At 54.4% G+C, this 17493-nt stretch overlaps 5 protein-coding genes across 5 annotated transcripts; 2 read left to right on the top strand and 3 right to left on the bottom strand.

Moving 5' to 3' along the window:
* Positions 1-38: 38 nt before the first annotated feature.
* Positions 39-425, top strand: M409DRAFT_26622 (uncharacterized protein; the record flags this gene model as incomplete). The annotated part of the gene is made up of 1 exon (XM_033808190.1): positions 39-425. The coding sequence occupies one exon, from the start codon at positions 39-41 to the stop codon at positions 423-425; it is 387 nt and encodes a 128-aa protein (XP_033664068.1).
* A 343-nt stretch (positions 426-768) lies between these two features.
* On the bottom strand, positions 769-2538 carry M409DRAFT_26623 (uncharacterized protein; the record flags this gene model as incomplete). The annotated part of the gene is made up of 3 exons (XM_033808191.1): positions 769-1719; positions 1774-1832; positions 1887-2538. The coding sequence occupies 3 exons, from the start codon at positions 2536-2538 to the stop codon at positions 769-771; spliced, it is 1662 nt and encodes a 553-aa protein (XP_033664069.1).
* A 1092-nt stretch (positions 2539-3630) lies between these two features.
* M409DRAFT_57839 (uncharacterized protein) lies at positions 3631-4971 on the bottom strand (the record flags this gene model as incomplete). Its single annotated transcript, XM_033813745.1, has 1 exon — positions 3631-4971. The coding sequence occupies one exon, from the start codon at positions 4969-4971 to the stop codon at positions 3631-3633; it is 1341 nt and encodes a 446-aa protein (XP_033664070.1).
* Positions 4972-6968: 1997 nt separating this feature from the next.
* On the top strand, positions 6969-13643 carry M409DRAFT_37316 (uncharacterized protein; the record flags this gene model as incomplete). The annotated part of the gene is made up of 3 exons (XM_033810713.1): positions 6969-11427; positions 11967-12147; positions 13484-13643. Coding segments are annotated over 3 exons (4800 nt in total), but the record flags the coding sequence as incomplete, so codon positions are not given.
* Positions 13644-14707: 1064 nt separating this feature from the next.
* Positions 14708-17455, bottom strand: M409DRAFT_26626 (uncharacterized protein; the record flags this gene model as incomplete). The annotated part of the gene is made up of 3 exons (XM_033808192.1): positions 14708-15624; positions 15677-17124; positions 17220-17455. The coding sequence occupies 3 exons, from the start codon at positions 17453-17455 to the stop codon at positions 14708-14710; spliced, it is 2601 nt and encodes an 866-aa protein (XP_033664072.1).
* Between the last annotated feature and the right edge of the window lie 38 nt (positions 17456-17493).

Below are 17493 nucleotides of genomic sequence, written 5' to 3' on the forward strand. Positions count from 1 at the left end.
TTAGCATTTCGAGTTTGTTCAAGTCAAGAATCGGGATCATGCAGTTCGTTCAAAAAATCGGTGTTGTGGCTTTGGCTGTCAGCCTTGTAGGCGCTGCGGCCTTGCCTGTGGCGGGCGATGATGTTGACCATTCTACCGATGGAGGTATCATCAAGAAAAGCGATGATGTCTACCACTCCACGGACGGCGGCATCATCAAGAAGAGTGACGATGTCTATCACTCAACTGAGGGCGGTATCATCAAGAAGAGCGACGACGTTTACCATTCCACCGACGGCGGAATCATCAAGAAGTCTGACGACGTTTACCACTCCACCGACGGCGGAATCATCAAGAAGTCTGACGATGTGTATCACTCCACAGACGGAGGCATCATCAAGAAATCGGACGACGTCTACCGGTCCGAGGGCGGCATTATCATTTGAGTTGTGGAGTGGTCCTGGAGTGAGCGATGCAAAGGGAGGATTAGGGGTCGGACTGGACAAGGCGGGCTGTACAGGGAGGGTTTCGTCTGGTCGCATGGGCTATGGACAGTCATCAGTGTGGCCTTGGGGTTCTTGAGCTGAAGACAATCTTGTACTTCGTTATGGACCATCCGTTATCGTCGATATGCCAGGGTGATTTTGCGTACGACATGAGTTCTGCAGACTGCCTTAGTCAAAGACCTGAACAGCCTCATACGCATCGCTTGAGTCTCGTCAACGAGCTGATGAAGAACTTCATCCTTTTCTTGACTTCCCACTACCCCCTGACCCATCTGAAAAAGCACTACGCAAACCCCAACACCTTCTGCACCTCCCCCAACACCCCAAACAGTTCACTATCACAGTATCTCCTCCCCACAACCTGCAAATCCACCGGCGCCCCCTCAAACCCCTCCCCTCCCTCCCCCCACAACTCCCTCACACGCCCACACCGCTCACTCAACGGCACATATCCCTCCTCATACGCCTCCCCTTCCTCAACCTTAAGCCCCGTCGGAAACACCGCCGCCGGATAATCCACAAAATTCCACAACGCGGTGTAGTTCCAATAATACGCCGTATCGTGTTTACTCGCGGGCCCCACGAAGCAGGGAGCGAGCACGGCGTCGACGTCCTGCTCGTTCCAGGACGCGAGGAAGGCTTGCCGGAAGGCGTCGCGCGCGACGCGTTGCGCGGAGACTTCGGTGGCGGTTTTCTCGCGGTCGGCGCCGAGGACGGGGGAGAGGACGGTTTTTGTGAGGGGGTGCATGGGTTCGCCGGTGGCGGCGAGGGCGGAGGTTGTGTTGAGGCCGCTGTCCGGCCAGTACATTTCGCCGAGGAGGGTCATGGCTTCGGCGGTTTTGTAGGGGACGAAGGGTTTTAGGATGAAGTTGGATGACTTAGAGAGTCTTTCTTCAGCCCACTTCATTGCGCGGAGAATGGGGGGTTGAGGGGTGATGTCGCCGTCGTGGAGCATGATGCCGAGTTTGATGGGTTTATTTGGCAGGGGAGTGGCGAGGCCGGACCAGGGGAGGGGGATTACGCGTGGGTCGGTGAGGTGTTGGTTCGACGATTTCATGATGTGCATGTAGAGGTCCATGTCGCGGAGGGTGCGGGTCATGGGGCCTGTGGAGCAGAGGATGTTGAGTTCGGCTGGGAAGCCGGCAGGAAGGAAGTCTTGCATTGTGAGGGTGTAGGAGGTCGGTTTGAAGCCGTGGATGCCGCAGAAGGCGGAGGGGCCGCGGATGCTGCCGCCCTGTAGGGGTGGTTAGAAGGGTGGTAAGGGAGGGGACGGGACGGGACGGCGTACGATATCTGTTCCTAGGCCGAGGACGGAGCCTTTCATTGCTATCAAGGCGGCTTCGCCACCTGCAGGCATGGTCAGCCATGTCTATAGGGCTAAGATGAGGCTCTTGTTCATACCGGTCGATCCACCAGCCGAAAGATGAATATTATGAGGATTATTCACTCTCCCCATAAACCCATCACTCTCCAAATGCATAATCCCCTGGGGCTGATTCGTCTTAACATAGAAGACAGCACCAGCATCTCGCAGGATCTTAATCATCAAGGAGTCCCTATCATTGTAGGCCCTCGTAGAAAGATAGCCATGGCTGGAATAGTGTCCTGCCAGCATCATATGCTCCTTCACGCTAACAGGCACGCCATGCAGAGGGCCGATGGTCTTCCCGTTCTTCTCGAGGTAGTCATCGAGATACTTGGCACGCTCGATAGCTTCGTCCATGAAGAATTGCGTGAGGCAGCATGTCAGTTGGTGGGCGATGGCCGCTCGTTTGGCGAAGGCTTTGGCTACAAGAACCGCCGTGAACTTCTTCTCCGCGATGGCCGGAGCGAGTGAGGTAGCATCGTAGTATTCTGTGATCTTGAGCTCTTCTTCAGTGAGGATCCCACAAGTTCGCGGAATACCCGTGACGTCCGCTGGGATATTTTCGGCCAGGCTTTCCGGGAGATGGTACTCCGATGGGATGGAATCATGAAGTTCTTTGATTAGTCGCTGTCTTTCTTCTTCGAACTTTTCGGTACCATTTGGCACTGGAACGGGTTGGATCAACATTTCGTTTGTGGTGTGTGGTTAATCGGGTATGAGGAGCTGCTTTGATGTAGGAGGATCAAGGAGATAAGAGAGGCAGAGAGCTGTGAAGATATACGTCGAATCCTTCGCCGGAGCCTGGCTCACATTGATGGGCGATCGCTGGGGCGTGATTCGCAGAAGAGGGGAAAGAGAGTTGTTGTGTTCGAGAGAAAGCTTCAGGTGGATGAGCGGCGGGCCTATGGCCGTGTGGAAAGAACCTCCAAAGACCTCTCGCGGAGTGCGGCATCTCCAAGACTTTACCTAACGCATTCCGTCTTGTCATTCGAAACACACTCGAGCCATGTCTTCGACCTGTCTTGGTTCGAGATGCGAATGCGATACGGGCGGCGAGCAGGATAGGCGAAGATAAGAGATCTCGAGGCAGCTCGCTTGGCCGAACGGGCACCACACTCCAGTTTCGGGCGTCATGAGACCGGATAGCTATCAGAATCGCACAGGTCACTGAGTACATGTACTTGGTATATGTTGATACAAGTTACACTCGTCCTTGATCCGTATGCCATGCTCACAAGCTAGGCTCTTGGAGTTGTGAGCAGAATGACCGTCTCGATCTCCGAGGTAACAGCCGGCCGTCGAGGTAGGTGTTGAGGAGAGCTGGCGGCCAGAGTGTATTGGAGACTTACGTTCAGTATATCTTCACAATGGCTTTACCCTTGCATCTTGAATATCAAAATGCAATTGGGAAGACTCAGCGGTTTGCGAAGGTCCTGGGTCAGCGTATCTCAACGGTCTGGGTCCACAGCATCGTCGACAGAGCCAAGATAATGGATCGTGCTTCAGAACAAGTAGATGCTCGCAAAGCCCAAGAAGTCTCGCACAGATGAAGTCGTGTGATGTCTTAGGGCTCATGCGCTGCCCCTGTTGTTTGAGAACATTGGCAAGAGTTCTTTCGGCTAAAATCGAAACCTTACATCTGCGCTAGTCCCGGATTGGCATCAGCGACAACATGATACGCTAGTACGACATCTTGAGAGATTCTTCATTCGACATATTACCTGTATCCCTGAGCTCCTGTATCCCGCCGGTATTTATCCCATCGACATTTCTTCCGTCCTATGACTGGCCCACTGACGGCACTTTCTTCCACTCCTCCACCCACTTCTTCGCCGCCTTCATGAACTTGAAGAACCCAACATTGAACTCCTCATGTCCGTACTTTCGATCCACCACTCGCTCAGGAAACGCAATGCCCGCTCCATAGACGCCGGGTAATCTCGCCAAATCCCCAATCGTCCCACAGTCGCTCTCGCGGACGTAGTTGAAGATACCCTTGTCATGATCGAAATACGGGGTAATTTCTTTGGTTGTGCCGTTGGTCGTGGAGACTATGAGTGTTGGCAAGGGGTCGCGGTTATACCCTATCGCTTGGACGACAAAGTCCACACCAGGCAGGTGAGATTCGTAGATCTCCTTTTCGTGGCCTTTCTCATAGGAAATCTTTGTCAGGACCTTGCTGACGGGGCTGGAAGACAGACTTTCCGGCTCCAGGTTCTCTTTCGCCCAGACGGCAGCTTCGCCCTTGAGACCCGTATTATCGCGGGCGATGAAACCATCTTCGTATTCGGCGTACCGCAGTGGATGGCGCGTGAACCATTTGACGTGGAGGTTTGACTTGCTTGAAAGCGCCAGGTCGGAGAGATTACGCAGGACAAGGACGGCGGAGTGGGAAGCGCCGATGACGGCGATGGTTGTTGGGCCTAATGGACTGAGAAGTGATTCGAGCTTGGTGGGAGAGAGCGCGGTATCGAGGTGCAGGTGTTTGAGGTTGTCTGGCTCGTAAGGGAGAGGTGGATCAGTGGGTGAAGAGCCTGTGCAAAGAAGTATTCGCTTAGTCTTGGCGGTCGTGATGTCCTGTGGGGTGTTGGACTCTGTCGCGACATTGATAGTCCAGAGTGATGATTGCTCATCCAAGACAGCTTCGCTGACTCTCCCTCTCTGCGTGATAACACCGGGAGTTTTCTTCAGTCCCTGGGTGAGCATCACACACATGTCGGCGGGGTGTGCAAGGAAGCAACCCGTCTCCTGGTCCAGCAGTCGCATGTCCTGAAGTTTGTCCTCCTTGCCATCAACTGGTACACCATCACTCGCACTTGGCTCCGCCCATCGGTCCCGCGAAGGTACATTGCTAACAATCTTCCTGAAAGGAGAGACGGCCGTGGCAAAGTCAACAAAAAGCTTGACTTTGGTGTTTGAAGGGACTTCTCGATAGTACTTGTTCACTCTGCCGCCATCGAAGGCGCCATCAACCCAGAGAATGCGATCTATTCGGGCATCCAAAAGATTGCCTACGGCAGTAATGCCTGCGGGTCCTGCTCCAACTACGACCGCTTCGTATACATCATTGGGAGTTGATACAGTGGTCGCCGTTCGAGATGGTTGTACTGATGGAGCCATGGCTTGACCTGTTCGAAGAGATCTTGTCAAAGAGTTAATGACAGGAGTGGCAGGTCGGGTTGTTGATAGCAGTCTGGCGTGGCGAGGAGCCGTGGTAGATACACGCCCGGAAAGAGCTGACCAGGCCACGCACGTCCTACCTGCATCGTGCCCCAGCCGCGTAGTGCCTCTTTGGAACGTTGCTAGCGCTCGAAGCGCGCTTTGCGGTGGGACTTGCATGCCTGGAAGCATGTGATGGTTTCAATGGCAGCTGCACGGCCGAGTCCGATGTGCAGTGCCAATGACCACGCAGTGTGCCGATTGATAGAAGACAGCGAGCTTATCCTCCACTCGTTGACCACCCTTGCTGAGGTACGTCGACCGTGTTTGGGGCGATCGCCTTATTGGAACGCGGGAGGGTGCGTACAAGGTGTCAGACCAGCCGACGACGCGGGGAGGTGAGGTTGGTAGCCGACGGCCCGGGAGGGATTTGATGGGATTCGGTGGGAGAATTGATTAGGTCGCGCGGTAGGGGTGGGTGGATCTTTTCGTGCAGCTTTTTGCAGCGCTTGAGGAGCGTTGGGCTGGATCTGGTGATTGTTCTCTCGTAAGGCCCAATTGGAGGGACGCGGATTGGTGTTGTTGGTGGTTGGATGGGCGAAGTCGTTCAGGCAATGGAAGAAGCGAGGTGGCCAACTTTATCACGGCGGCTTGGCACTGCCCTTGCTGGTCGACGACGGCGGCGACCACTCCAGAAGCATCAAGCGTGTTCCGACCATGTTGGAGAGATGAAGGCCCTGCTGGCCTTATGGGCGAGAAGGCTGGAAAATTCTGAGCGCTGGAATGGGGCGATATATGATTCATCTGCCTTTCGGTGGCGCCATCCACCGGCCGGATGAGCAATCAGGTACTGCCGTCACTCCTCTCTCATCGACAACATCGTATTCTCTATGTCCATTTCATCAAATTGACCTGCTCCTTACATCGTTTGATGTTGCCGAGAGCATCTGATGCCTTTCTACCCCGGTTAGCATTTTGACAAGTCTCTTCGCTCCTCGCTTCGCCAAGATCGGGACGTTTTTTTACGGCTAGTGGACGTATGGTGAGCATCAAGAGATATTGCAAGGTTGTCAACTTCGAGTGTTCCTGCAGGATCGGAGAGTGTCACAAAATCAGCGTGCCTACTAGTAAATGCGACTTTATTCAGCCTGTGGGATGGCGACATGTGCCACTGCACATTCACCTCCACAATTGAGTTTGAACTATGAAAGCTTAACATGTCATTCTGTCCATCAGGGCAAGTGAAAATGGATATATTGCAACTTTTGAGGAGATCCAGAAACTAAGACTGGCAGGACTGAAAATCTGGGACCGCAGCATGGCTACTCGCACATCTGAGGAGACAGGTCATGCCTGGAATCGTCCCCTCAACCTTTCGGCTCAAATAGGAGTGCATGGAACCTATTTCCTCCCGTTTCTAAGGACCGACAAAGCTCTTTAACCTCATTGCAGACTAATGAAACAGCTTGTGTGCAATGCGAACAGAAATTCGAGCTGCATGAGGATCGTACGCTCTCTGTTCTTGATACCACGACCACCAAAACCCGGCTCCCGGAAACGCCCAGTACGCTACATCGAGACGCTTGTGGCGTTTGCATCGGCAAGGTATAGCAAAGTAGCCATTGATTCGGTGAAAACTTCAGAAGATGCATAAGCGACGGCCGAGCCGAGGCAAGCGCATCGATCGTGGTGCGAATCATTTTCCAAGGACAGGCTGAAAATGCACAGTAGAGCTTGGCGAGAACGAACAGGTCCAGAAATGGGATACACCGTTATGTACGTCTTACAGCTCAATCTTGTGGCCTTCGTGGAGAGCTTGGTGAGGCTGATTTAGCAGCGCAGCACGTGGCAGTTGTTGCGCGTAGCTACTGTACAACATAATCGCAGTCTTCTTTTGATGATGGTACAAAGCTCGACATCTATTGTCCGGATCCATTGTTCACGAGAGCTGAAGAGCGATGATTTCGAAGGCAACACCAACAATACCTGAGCTGTTACACCGAAACGCTGAAAATCATGGCGGAAAGGTCGCATTCTCGTCGCCTGGCAGGGCAGTCACTCACCACGAGTTGCTGGAAAGCACTGCCAGTATTGCCTGTGGCCTGAACAATGCAGGAGTTGGTCGAGGACATAAAGTTATCGTGCTGCTAGACCGCTGTGTTGAGGCCGTCGAGAGCATACTGGCCACTATTCGAGCTGGAGCAATTGTTGTCCCCTTGGATCCACGATGTTCGCAAGCAGAGTTGACGACAATCTTGGACGACGTATGCGTCGAACCTCATTGGGTCATCACCAACTCTACCGGTGCCGATCAAGTTCGTGGCATAGACGGCAATCGGAAAACGAGGGTCTGGACGATCGACAAGACTCCTACGGCACTCAACACATTCTCCTTCCACGAACTACGCGCTACGAAAGACTTGCACCCACCTGAAGATTTGGCACCCGCAGACAAGGCTTTCCTCTTCTACACCTCTGGTAGTACAGGAAGCAAGCCCAAAGGCGTCGTCTCGTCACAGCAGTCATGGATCCAATCCACGTTATACAGCTTACTGGCCGGCCCCAATATATTTCCAGATGACAAAATACTGTGTCCGCTGTCCGTCACGCATGCGTTTGGGTTCTCTTCTGGTATCTGCGTTGTTCTATGCACGGGTGCAAGTCTACACATGACGGGACAGACGTCATTGCATGAGGCGTTTGCGGACCACGCATACAGCATTATCATCGGTGTACCGACCACCTACAGCGAGCTTGTCAGTCTCGACATTCCAACCTCAAGACTCTCGTCAATACGCCTGTGCATCAGCGGTGGAGCAGCGGCATCACCTGCTCTCAATCGCCATGTCCAAGAGCAACTCGGTCTGTCAATACTGAACCATTATGGATGCACAGAGACTTGCGGCATCGTCACCGTCTGTCAGGTCGGAGCACTCTACATCGACGGCTCGTGCGGAAAACTCGTGCCCGGTCGTGAGCTTCGCATCGTCGAGCCATCAACGGGCGAGGACGTTGCCGGCGGAGACGAGGGCGAGATCTGGATTCGAAGCTCTTCGCTTTTGATCGAATACCACAACGACCCGACGCCGCCGCTCATTGATGGATGGTACCGCAGTGGCGATATGGGTCTTTGTGATGATCAGGGTAATCTGTTCATCACAGGTCGACTGAAGGAGACGATCGTCAGAGGTGGTGAGAATATCCATCCGGCGGAGATCGAGCGCGTTCTGGACGATTCTCAAGGCGTGAGAGAATCCGTCGTCGTCGCTCGCGCCCACGATGTCTTTGGCGAGGTTCCCATTACGTATGTCGTGCCCGATCACACTACACCAATCTCGATGGCAGTTTTGATAACAGCCTGCCGAAAAGCTCTGCCCAGTCACAAGGTTCCAGTCGATTTCTTCAAAATCGATGCCATCCCGCGCACCAGAAGCGGGAAACCCAGGCGTCGTGCCGCAGCATCGTGCCCTCACCGAAGACTCGTCGTCGAGACGTATACCGTGGCTGCAATCGAGGAGATCATCCTTGCGGAATTCTTGCATGCGCGTGCACTTTCTTCAGACGCCATTGTTGATCCTACGACGCAATTCGGGGATATGGGCATGAATTCGTTGGTCGGAATTGTGATTCGTGACCGTCTTGTGTCAATGATGGGATTGGGATTGCCCATCACGTTGCTGTTTGATCATCCTACACCAAGGAGACTTGCTGAACATGTATATGGTCAGCTATATGGGAAACCTCCGACGGCGCCAAGCACGACGCCCCTCTCAACACAATTATCGACGCCGCTATCAAACCCCCAGTTATCAAATGCAAATGAACCCATCGCTATCATCTCCATGGCCTGTCGGTATCCAGGGGGCATCGCCTCCCCAGAAGATCTCTGGAGAGTCGTGGAAGAAGGCCTCGACGTCACGTCTGACTTTCCCACTGACCGTGGTTGGGATCTTGATGCCGTCTATAACTCTGACCCAGAAGCATATGGTGCGACGACCACTCGCAGAGGAGGCTTTTTGGACAACATGGCCGACTTCGATGCTGGACTGTTTGGCATGTCGCCAAGAGAGGCACAGACGACGGATCCACAGCAGCGATTACTTCTCGAATCGACATGGACTTTACTTGAACGAGCTCGACTCCCTCCACTTTCGCTGCGAGGTAGTGATACCGGTGTCTATATAGGTGTGATGTACCACGACTATGCCGGCCGGTTCACCAACGTCAAGCATGAATACGAAGGACAGCTTGGACTGGGCTCAGCGCCAAGTGTTGCAGCCGGACGTATCTCACACTTCTTCGACTTGCACGGTCCGTCTCTCGCGGTCGACACAGCTTGCTCGTCCTCCCTCGTCGCGATTGACCAAGCTACCAAGTCCCTGAGGACTGGCGAGTGCTCTCTGGCCATAGCAGGCGGAGTCACCGTCATGTCAACACCGCAATCCTTCGTGATGTTCAGCAAGCAGCGAGGACTTTCACCAGACGGACACTGCAGATCATACTCTGATGATGCCAACGGCACGGCATGGTCTGAGGGTGTTGGGTTGCTCCTTCTCGAGCGTTTGTCAGATGCCCAACGTAAGGGACATCAAATTCTCGGCCTGATCCGCGGCATAGCAACCAACTCAGACGGTAGAAGTAGCACGTTGACTTCACCTAGCGGACCTCAGCAAGAACGGGTGATTCGAGCAGCACTTCGCAACTCTGGGCTATCACCAGCAGACATCGATGTGATTGAAGGCCACGGCACTGCCACCCCTCTTGGAGACCCCATCGAGGTTCGTGCCCTCATGGCTACCTATGGCCAAAGTCGACCTGAGCCAGCCCTTCTTGGATCGTTGAAGTCGAATCTGGGACATACACAAGCGGCTGCGGGTGTTGCGGGCATCATCAAGATGGTCATGGCAATGCAGAAGGGGGTTGTTCCACCCAGCCTGCATATCACGAAGCCGTCACGGCATGTTGATTGGGAGAATGCTAATATTGAGCTTGTGATGAAGGCTCAGGATTGGCCACAGAGTAGGAGACTGAGACGTGCTGCAGTTTCCGCGTTTGGAATCGGTGGCACGAATGCACATGTCATTCTTGAGCAGGTTGCACTGGATGAGAATGATGTGACTGACGCTGAGCATTCCACCAAGACCCAAGTCGTCAAGCTATGCCCATGGTTCTTCTCTGGCGCAGATCTCGCAGCCTTGCAAGCACAAGCCCGCATGGCACTAGGTCTTCGTCATCTCGATCCATCTGATGTTGCATACTCACTTGCAACAACAAGATCACTCCTTCGGTGGAGAGCTGCAGTCCCTCCAGGGGACATGGAAGCTCTCGAAGCCCTGGCACAAGGCGTTTCTCATCCAAGGATTGTGATGGGCCAGGCAACCGCTCCTCGATTGGTCGTCATGTTCTCTGGCCAGGGAGGTCAATTCGTCGAGGTGTTCCAGGAGCTGTCCACCGCTTTCCCAATCTTCAAGGAGAAGCTAGATGCGGTCTGCGATGCACTCAATGGTCATCTGCAAGAGCCTTTGCTCCAGACCTTGGAAGCCTGCCCAGAGGTCATCGACCGCGCAGACATCGCGCAAGTGGCGATATTCGCTTTCCAGGTGGCGTTGTACCGCAGCTTGGAGCATTTTGGTATTGTGCCTACCTACCTCATTGGCCACTCCATAGGAGAGATCGCAGCGGCTCATATTAGTGGGGCCCTGACACTTCAAGATGCGGCGAAGATGGTCGTTACTCGCGGGAGGCTCATGAGCATCGTCGAGCCGGGTGCGATGGCTAGTATTGAGGCTTCGGAGGCGGAGGTACAGCGAATTCTTGCTAACCTTGAGTCCACACAAGACGATGTCCCGGTCATTGCTGCTGTCAACTCTGAGAACTCCGTCGTGATCTCAGGCACACATACTGCCGTGTCGCTCGTCGAGGACGGCTTTCGTGCTCAGGGTCGTCGCACGAAAAGGCTGCGAATCAGCCATGCGTGCCACTCGCCAGCGATGGAAAGCATCCTCCCAGATTACCTCGACTTCCTGAAGACAATTTCCTACCAAAAACCGCAGGTCCCAATCATCTCCACAGTCACAGGAACCCTAGCCGAAGGCCTCGGTCTCAACACCCCAAAATACTGGACCCGCCAACTCATCTCCCCAGTCCGCTTCGCAGACGCCATCCACACCGCCCAAGACATCGGCGGCTCCCTCTTCCTCGAGATCGGTCCGTCTACCGCCTTAACAGGCCATGTACCAGAAGCCGTACCTACCGGAGCAAAAGCGAGATCGCTAATCGAGGCACTGACGTTCGTCACGATTCAAGGCTGTGATGTAGCGTGGTCGAAGGTCTTGGAAGGTAGCGGTGCGAGGAAGGTGGAGCTTCCTACTTATGCGTTTCAGAGGAGGAGGTATTGGTTGGATCCGCCAATGATGAGTGCAAGAGACGAAGTTGAGGGAAGTGCGTTTCTGGATCCAGGCGCTGCTGTTCCAGGGTCGGGACAGATTGTCTTTAGCGGACATGTGTCCTTCAAAAGGTACCCCTGGCTTGGCGATCATGTCATGTCTGGAAAGACCATCTTGCCTGCTACGGCTTTTGCGGAGATGGTTTTGAAAGCAGGGACTGAGTTGGAACTGGACGTCTTAGGGCAGCTCACGCTATCGAAGCCTCTGGATCTATCTGCAGGCGCCGAAATGCGTTTGCAAATGATCGTAGAGGAAGCAGGGACAAGCGACAGCCGTGACTTCACCATCTTCTCCACACCGGCGAATGCGAGCATCTCGGAGGCCTGGATCTTGCACGCATCTGGAGTCCTGCAACAAACTGCTTCGCAACGAAACGATGGAGTGTCCGGTCCTAGCTGGCCCACGAAGGGCGAAATCGACATCACAGAAGCCTACGGCCGACTCAACTCCTCTGGGATATCGTACGGTCCAGCTTTCCGCTGCGTTCAGCGTCTCTGGCAAACTCAAGAGGGCTTCGTTGCCAAGCTGGTACTACCACAGGACTGCGACCCTCAACATCATCTCATCCATCCTGTGCTCCTGGACGCAGCTCTACACTCACCTTTACTCGCGACCCCATGGAATGTCGCGGTCTCATTGCCCTTTCGTCTGACGGGCGTGCGTCTATTCCCATCGAAGGAACGAGAGCTGCGTGCTCGTGTGCGGGTTCTGAAAACCGATCAGCTTGCCGTGCGGGTTTACGATCTGCGCGGTCATCTGGTAGCTGAGATCGAGATGGTATCCCTCCGAGCAATGGTCAGGAGATCTGGAGGACTGTTCGCTTTGCAGTGGAAACCGATCCCAAAGCCGCATCTGAGTGGGAAGAATAGGGGGCACAACGACCGGATCTTACGTGTCCACGCTCGAGCCCCTGGGGAGGATGATGTTCACGAGGCTGTGAATGAGGTACTTGCTGTCATCCTGGACTGGAACAGCAGTTCTGATAGCCACGGCGATCAAAGACTAGTCATCATAACTGAACGAGCCACGACAGTCGATCCAAACTTGGCCTCAGCAGCAGTCTGGGGATTCGTTCGCTCTGCGCAATCCGAATCGGGCGATGGCATCGTTCTGATCGATGTAGATGGAACAGAGGCTTCGGAAGCCGCTGTTAAATCTGCCATTGAGTCTGATGAGGCCGTACTTTCTATTCGAGAGGGGAGTATTACGACCCCAAGGCTTGTGAGAGATGTCGAGACTCAGCGAGAACGACCCCTGACTTTCGATGGTACGGTGCTAATCACTGGCGGCACGGGTGCTTTAGGAAGCGTGCTTTGCAGACATTTGGTGCTGAAGTACGGCGTCAAAAATGTACTGTTGACGAGCAGAACCGGCTTTGCACCAAATGACCTGACGGACCTAGTAACAACACCTGGCGTGACAATCACCACCAAACCCTGCGACGTCGCCGACTACGACCAGCTCAAACCCCTCCTCGACAGCATCCATCCTCCAGTCACAGCCGTCTTCCACTGCGCCGGCATCCTCGACGACTCCCTTCTCGCCTCCTTAACCCCGTCAAGAATCACCGAAGTCCTTCGCCCCAAAATCAACGGCGCATGGAACCTCCACACTCTCCTCCCCAACGCTTCTTCCTTCGTGCTCTTCTCCTCAGCAGCCGGAGTCCTGGGAAATCCCGGACAAGCAAACTACACCGCAGCAAACACGTATCTCGACGCATTGGCGAAACATCGTGCTCATCGTGGACTGCATGCTGTCTCGTTGGCTTGGGGACCTTGGAAGAATGCTGCTGGGATGGTGGGAGGGATCGCTGACTTTGGATCTCTCTTGCCGATGAGTGATGAGCAGGGGATGGAGTTGCTGGATGCTGCTTTGAGGTCGGAGAAGGAAGTTGTTGTGCCGCTTTTGGTGAGGGACAAAGTGCCGGAGATATCAAGGCGGACTTCGAGTGCCCCATCGTCTCAGAGGAAGATTGCACGTACGACCCAGCTTCATCAAGGCCAGAGCATCGCGGAAAGGCTCACTAGCCTTGAAGAGCTCATCCGCATTGAGGTCGCGAATGCTCTGGGCTATGACAAACTTCCTGATCTCCCATTCAGCGAGATCGGTCTGGACTCTCTCACGGGCGTCTTGATCCGCAACAAACTCACAAAGCTCACGGGGGTCGCATTACCCAGCTCCGTGATGTCCGAAGTCGACAACGTCAGGGAGCTGGCAAAGATCGTTCTTGAGAAGCTGGATGAGAGACGAATCCCAGGGAGCGAAGCAAAGGCAATCGACGATATCCACGACGGTGACGAGAAAGGAGTCGACCAGGGACTTCATTCGGATGACAAGCTGAGCCTGACGCCCGTATTTCGAAAGCTATGCCTCTCGCGCCACTACACCGAAGCCCTGGGCCTCCTGACCATAGCATCCCTCACCCTCCCAACATCCCCACCATCTTCAGCTCAACACCATCCGCCAATCCTCCGCCGACTACGAACCAGCGCCAACCCCCTCGCAACCCTAATCTGCCTCCCCGACTTCCTCCCCCCAACAAACCCCACCAGCATCTTCACCCACCTAACCGCCTTCCTACCCGAAAACGTCGAAATCTACGACATCATCTACCCAAAAACCCCACCCCTCTCCTCCACCCTCCCAACCCTCACAGCCCACCTCGCGCAAACCCTCCGCACAACCCTCCCCCCACCCCACAAAACCCACCCCACAATCCTCCTAGGCTACTCAGCCGGCGGCCTAATCACACACTCCCTCGCCAAACTCCTGCGTGCACCACTGATCCTGCTGGATACATACCCTCTGACGGAGAACGTGCCGAATTGGCTAGCCGTACTCCCCGCGGAGCGGATCCTCGAAGCGGGAGGGCTGTACAGTGATGAGGATCTGGCGATTGTGGGGCATTATATGAGGATTTCGCAGGGGTATGTGGTGGAGGGGTTGGAGGCGCCGATGTTGTTTTTGAGGGTGGGGGAGCCAGTGGAGGGGGTGGAGTGGGAGGCTAGGTGGCCCAGGCACGGGGAGGTTGTGGAGGTGGTGGTGGAGGGGAATCATGTGGAGTTGTTGCGGGGGTGTGCTGAGGCGACGGCGGGGGAGATTGTGAGGTGGATTGGGGAAATGTGAGGGATTTTTCTCCAAGTTGCTTCTCTTGTTTGGTGGTCCAAGGTGCTCCAATGTTACATTCATTCATTCAGTCATCTCCCGTCAATCAGTATGATGGGTGATCGCCTTCTTCCTCATCCCTATTGTTAGAACCACCGCCTCTTCTCCAACTTACCCCTCCGTCTCTCATCCTCCATCTCCTCTCGAGGGCCCTTAAACCCCAGACAAACATCACTCCCCAGCACTCCCTTCCCAACCCAAAGATCCACATCGAACAGACCCCCATTTTCCCCGATGCAGAAACTCGCTCTGACGTGGACCCCTCCAACCCTCTTCTTCGCCGTCTCACTCAAGAACGGCGCGACGAAATTAGTGATCTGCCAAGCAAGTGCATCTGGCGCGAACTTCGTGCGGAGTTCCTTCTCCCAGCCTTCGGGTTCTTCGTCGGTGATGTGTACGAGGGCAGTGGAGGTGGGCGTGCGGCTGTTCAGCCAGTAGGAGATGATGTCGCTGTCTCGTGGGGCGCCTTCGAAGAGTGTGGTGAGGTACATGCTCATGATGACTGATTCGAGGTTGTGGAAGTGTTTGAGAGCTGCCAGCAGCGGAGTCGTGATGGGTGTTGGGGACAGGAGCACTGGTGCGCCCTTGTAGCCGCAGAACTTGAGCTCGCGGATGGTGTCGGCGTGGAAGGATGCTATGGTGTGCAGCATCGGCGCACTGCCTTCCCATCCGTATTCGAAGTTGTACTTGAAATTGGGCGGTGGCGGCTGTGGTTTGGTAGGTCCGATCTCGAAGACGGTAGGCTTCTCTTCTGCTTCTAGGCCGTCGAGCTCGCTGTCCATCACGAGCGACTGTCCCACGTCTGTACCTTCGTGACCCCAAGTGTTGCCCAGCGGACTACAAACACCAATCATGACGATCTTCTTTATCGGGCTGCCATGTAATGCTCGAATAACTTCACGACGCTCGTCACGCGGCATGCCGCCTTCGATTTTGATGCTTTCAAGCTTCTTCATCTTGATCGCAAAGCCCGTGACAAACTTTCTTCGGCTCGCTCTGGCACCTGTAATACATTAGCACTTGCACATATCATCAAACTCTCTTATGAAACATACCGTGGTCTGGGCAGATGAAAGCCTCACTCTGTGGCTCTCCCGACCCAGAGTAAAGACTGTCGATCCTCAAATCCGTGAGAGTCCGACCAAGGGTCTCAACCACAGCCTGAATCCTTGGAGCGATATCTGGAGATATCTCGCCGGGTGCAAAGAAATGATTCATGGGCCAAGCCAAACATTGCAACTTCGGATGAGCCTCCATAAACGCCAGGCCCGCGAGATCCGGAGACGAGGCTTGACCGTCCTTCTTGTTGTGCAGCATTGAGATTGGAACTCCGGCAATATCGTTTGCGGCTCGGAAAGAGCGGTCTAGGAGATAGAATCCAGGCAGCAATAGTGTATCTGGGACCACGCAGTTCCTGAACTGAAACGCTCGAAGATGTGGGAAGCGACAGCTGAAGAGGTCGAGGTACATCGATGTCCAAGACATGTACGACTTCGGGTCGATAGACGGGCCTATCATGGGCGGGATGTTGAGTACCCAGTCCAGCGTCAGTGACGTGAGCGTGGCGCTTGCACTGGAAAGCATCATCACGGCAGCAGTCGAAGAAGGAATTGTTTCTCGTTGCATTGTCTTGTAAGCCCTATTCCGCGTCAACAACCTGTCTCTGTGCAGAGGAAATGGGTAGGCGCGCTCTCCGGGGTTGTTGGGAGCACCACAGTCTAGCGATTGTCCGCGATAAGCCATGACGGCTCGATCGTATGATGACAAAGAAACGAGCTCCTCCACATCGTTTGGAAGAGACAGGTCTGCCGTGACGGGTAGGTTTGAGTAGATAATGTCGTCCCAACGGCTTGCATGTTCGTAGAGTGCTTCCAAAGGAGAGGGGCCAAGATCAGACACCGGCTCGCCGTTCGGAGGGCGGTAGACTCTTCGATTCTCCAACCACATGAGGTGATCATTGCCGGCTCTGGACTCTTCGCTGAAGTCGTTGAGTGTTGTGACATACTGCCCTCCCGTGCCGTCTTGTAATTCTCGTCCCCGGCCGCCTCGCGCGTAGACGATGCCAGCTCTCGACCAGTCCAAAGGGCTGGCCGGTCGCATAGGCAGCCGTCGAAAGCGCACAGACTCCAGACCACTGAAGTCGAGCTTCAACGGAAGCCAATATAGATGTGACTCCAGCGATGGATTTAGACCTGCACTGATTCGACAGTTCTCCAACCAGAGCTTGCGAACTGGATTACAGCCACTTCCTGGCGAGGAGCGATTGGAGTCGAAGAAGCACCGCAAAAGCGCATCAGTCAAAGACGGATGACCCAGGATGATGCGCAGCGTGTGCACGTGCGTCATTTGAGCCACGGCATGTTGGACAAGTCTGATGGTTCTCGGGTCTGTCGATAAAGTCTGCGCGCTGAAGGTATTGTACGGCAGCTCAGAGAAGATCGCCGGTGGAGGAAGATGACATCGATGTGTGAGGGTATGAACGGATGTCGCGAGGTTCGGCTTGCTATAGCAGGTCAGTGTCACGAATAAGGAAAGAAGTGCAAAGCAGCGTGATCGTGCAATGCTTCCAAAACAGCAACGAATAATTCCACGACTCACCTAGCAAGCAACAACAACTTCCTCAAAATTCCCCCATCGTCATGCTCATCCGTCCCCTCCTCATGCACCGTCCGACAATCCACCAACTCCACCTCCCTCCAAATCAACGGCGTCGCAACTTGATAACACCATCTCGAAGCGACGTTCAAAGCCGTCAAGTCCGACTTATAAAGCCGCTCCAAGATATCTTGCAGCAGCTCCTCCGGCAGCTGGGCCAAGATGTTTGGCTTTGACATGTTGTAGCGGTTGGATGACTGTGGATGCCTGTCAGGTG

This window comes from Zasmidium cellare (assembly GCF_010093935.1).
Source record: "Zasmidium cellare ATCC 36951 unplaced genomic scaffold M409scaffold_32, whole genome shotgun sequence".
Classification (NCBI taxonomy): domain Eukaryota; kingdom Fungi; phylum Ascomycota; class Dothideomycetes; order Mycosphaerellales; family Mycosphaerellaceae; genus Zasmidium; species Zasmidium cellare.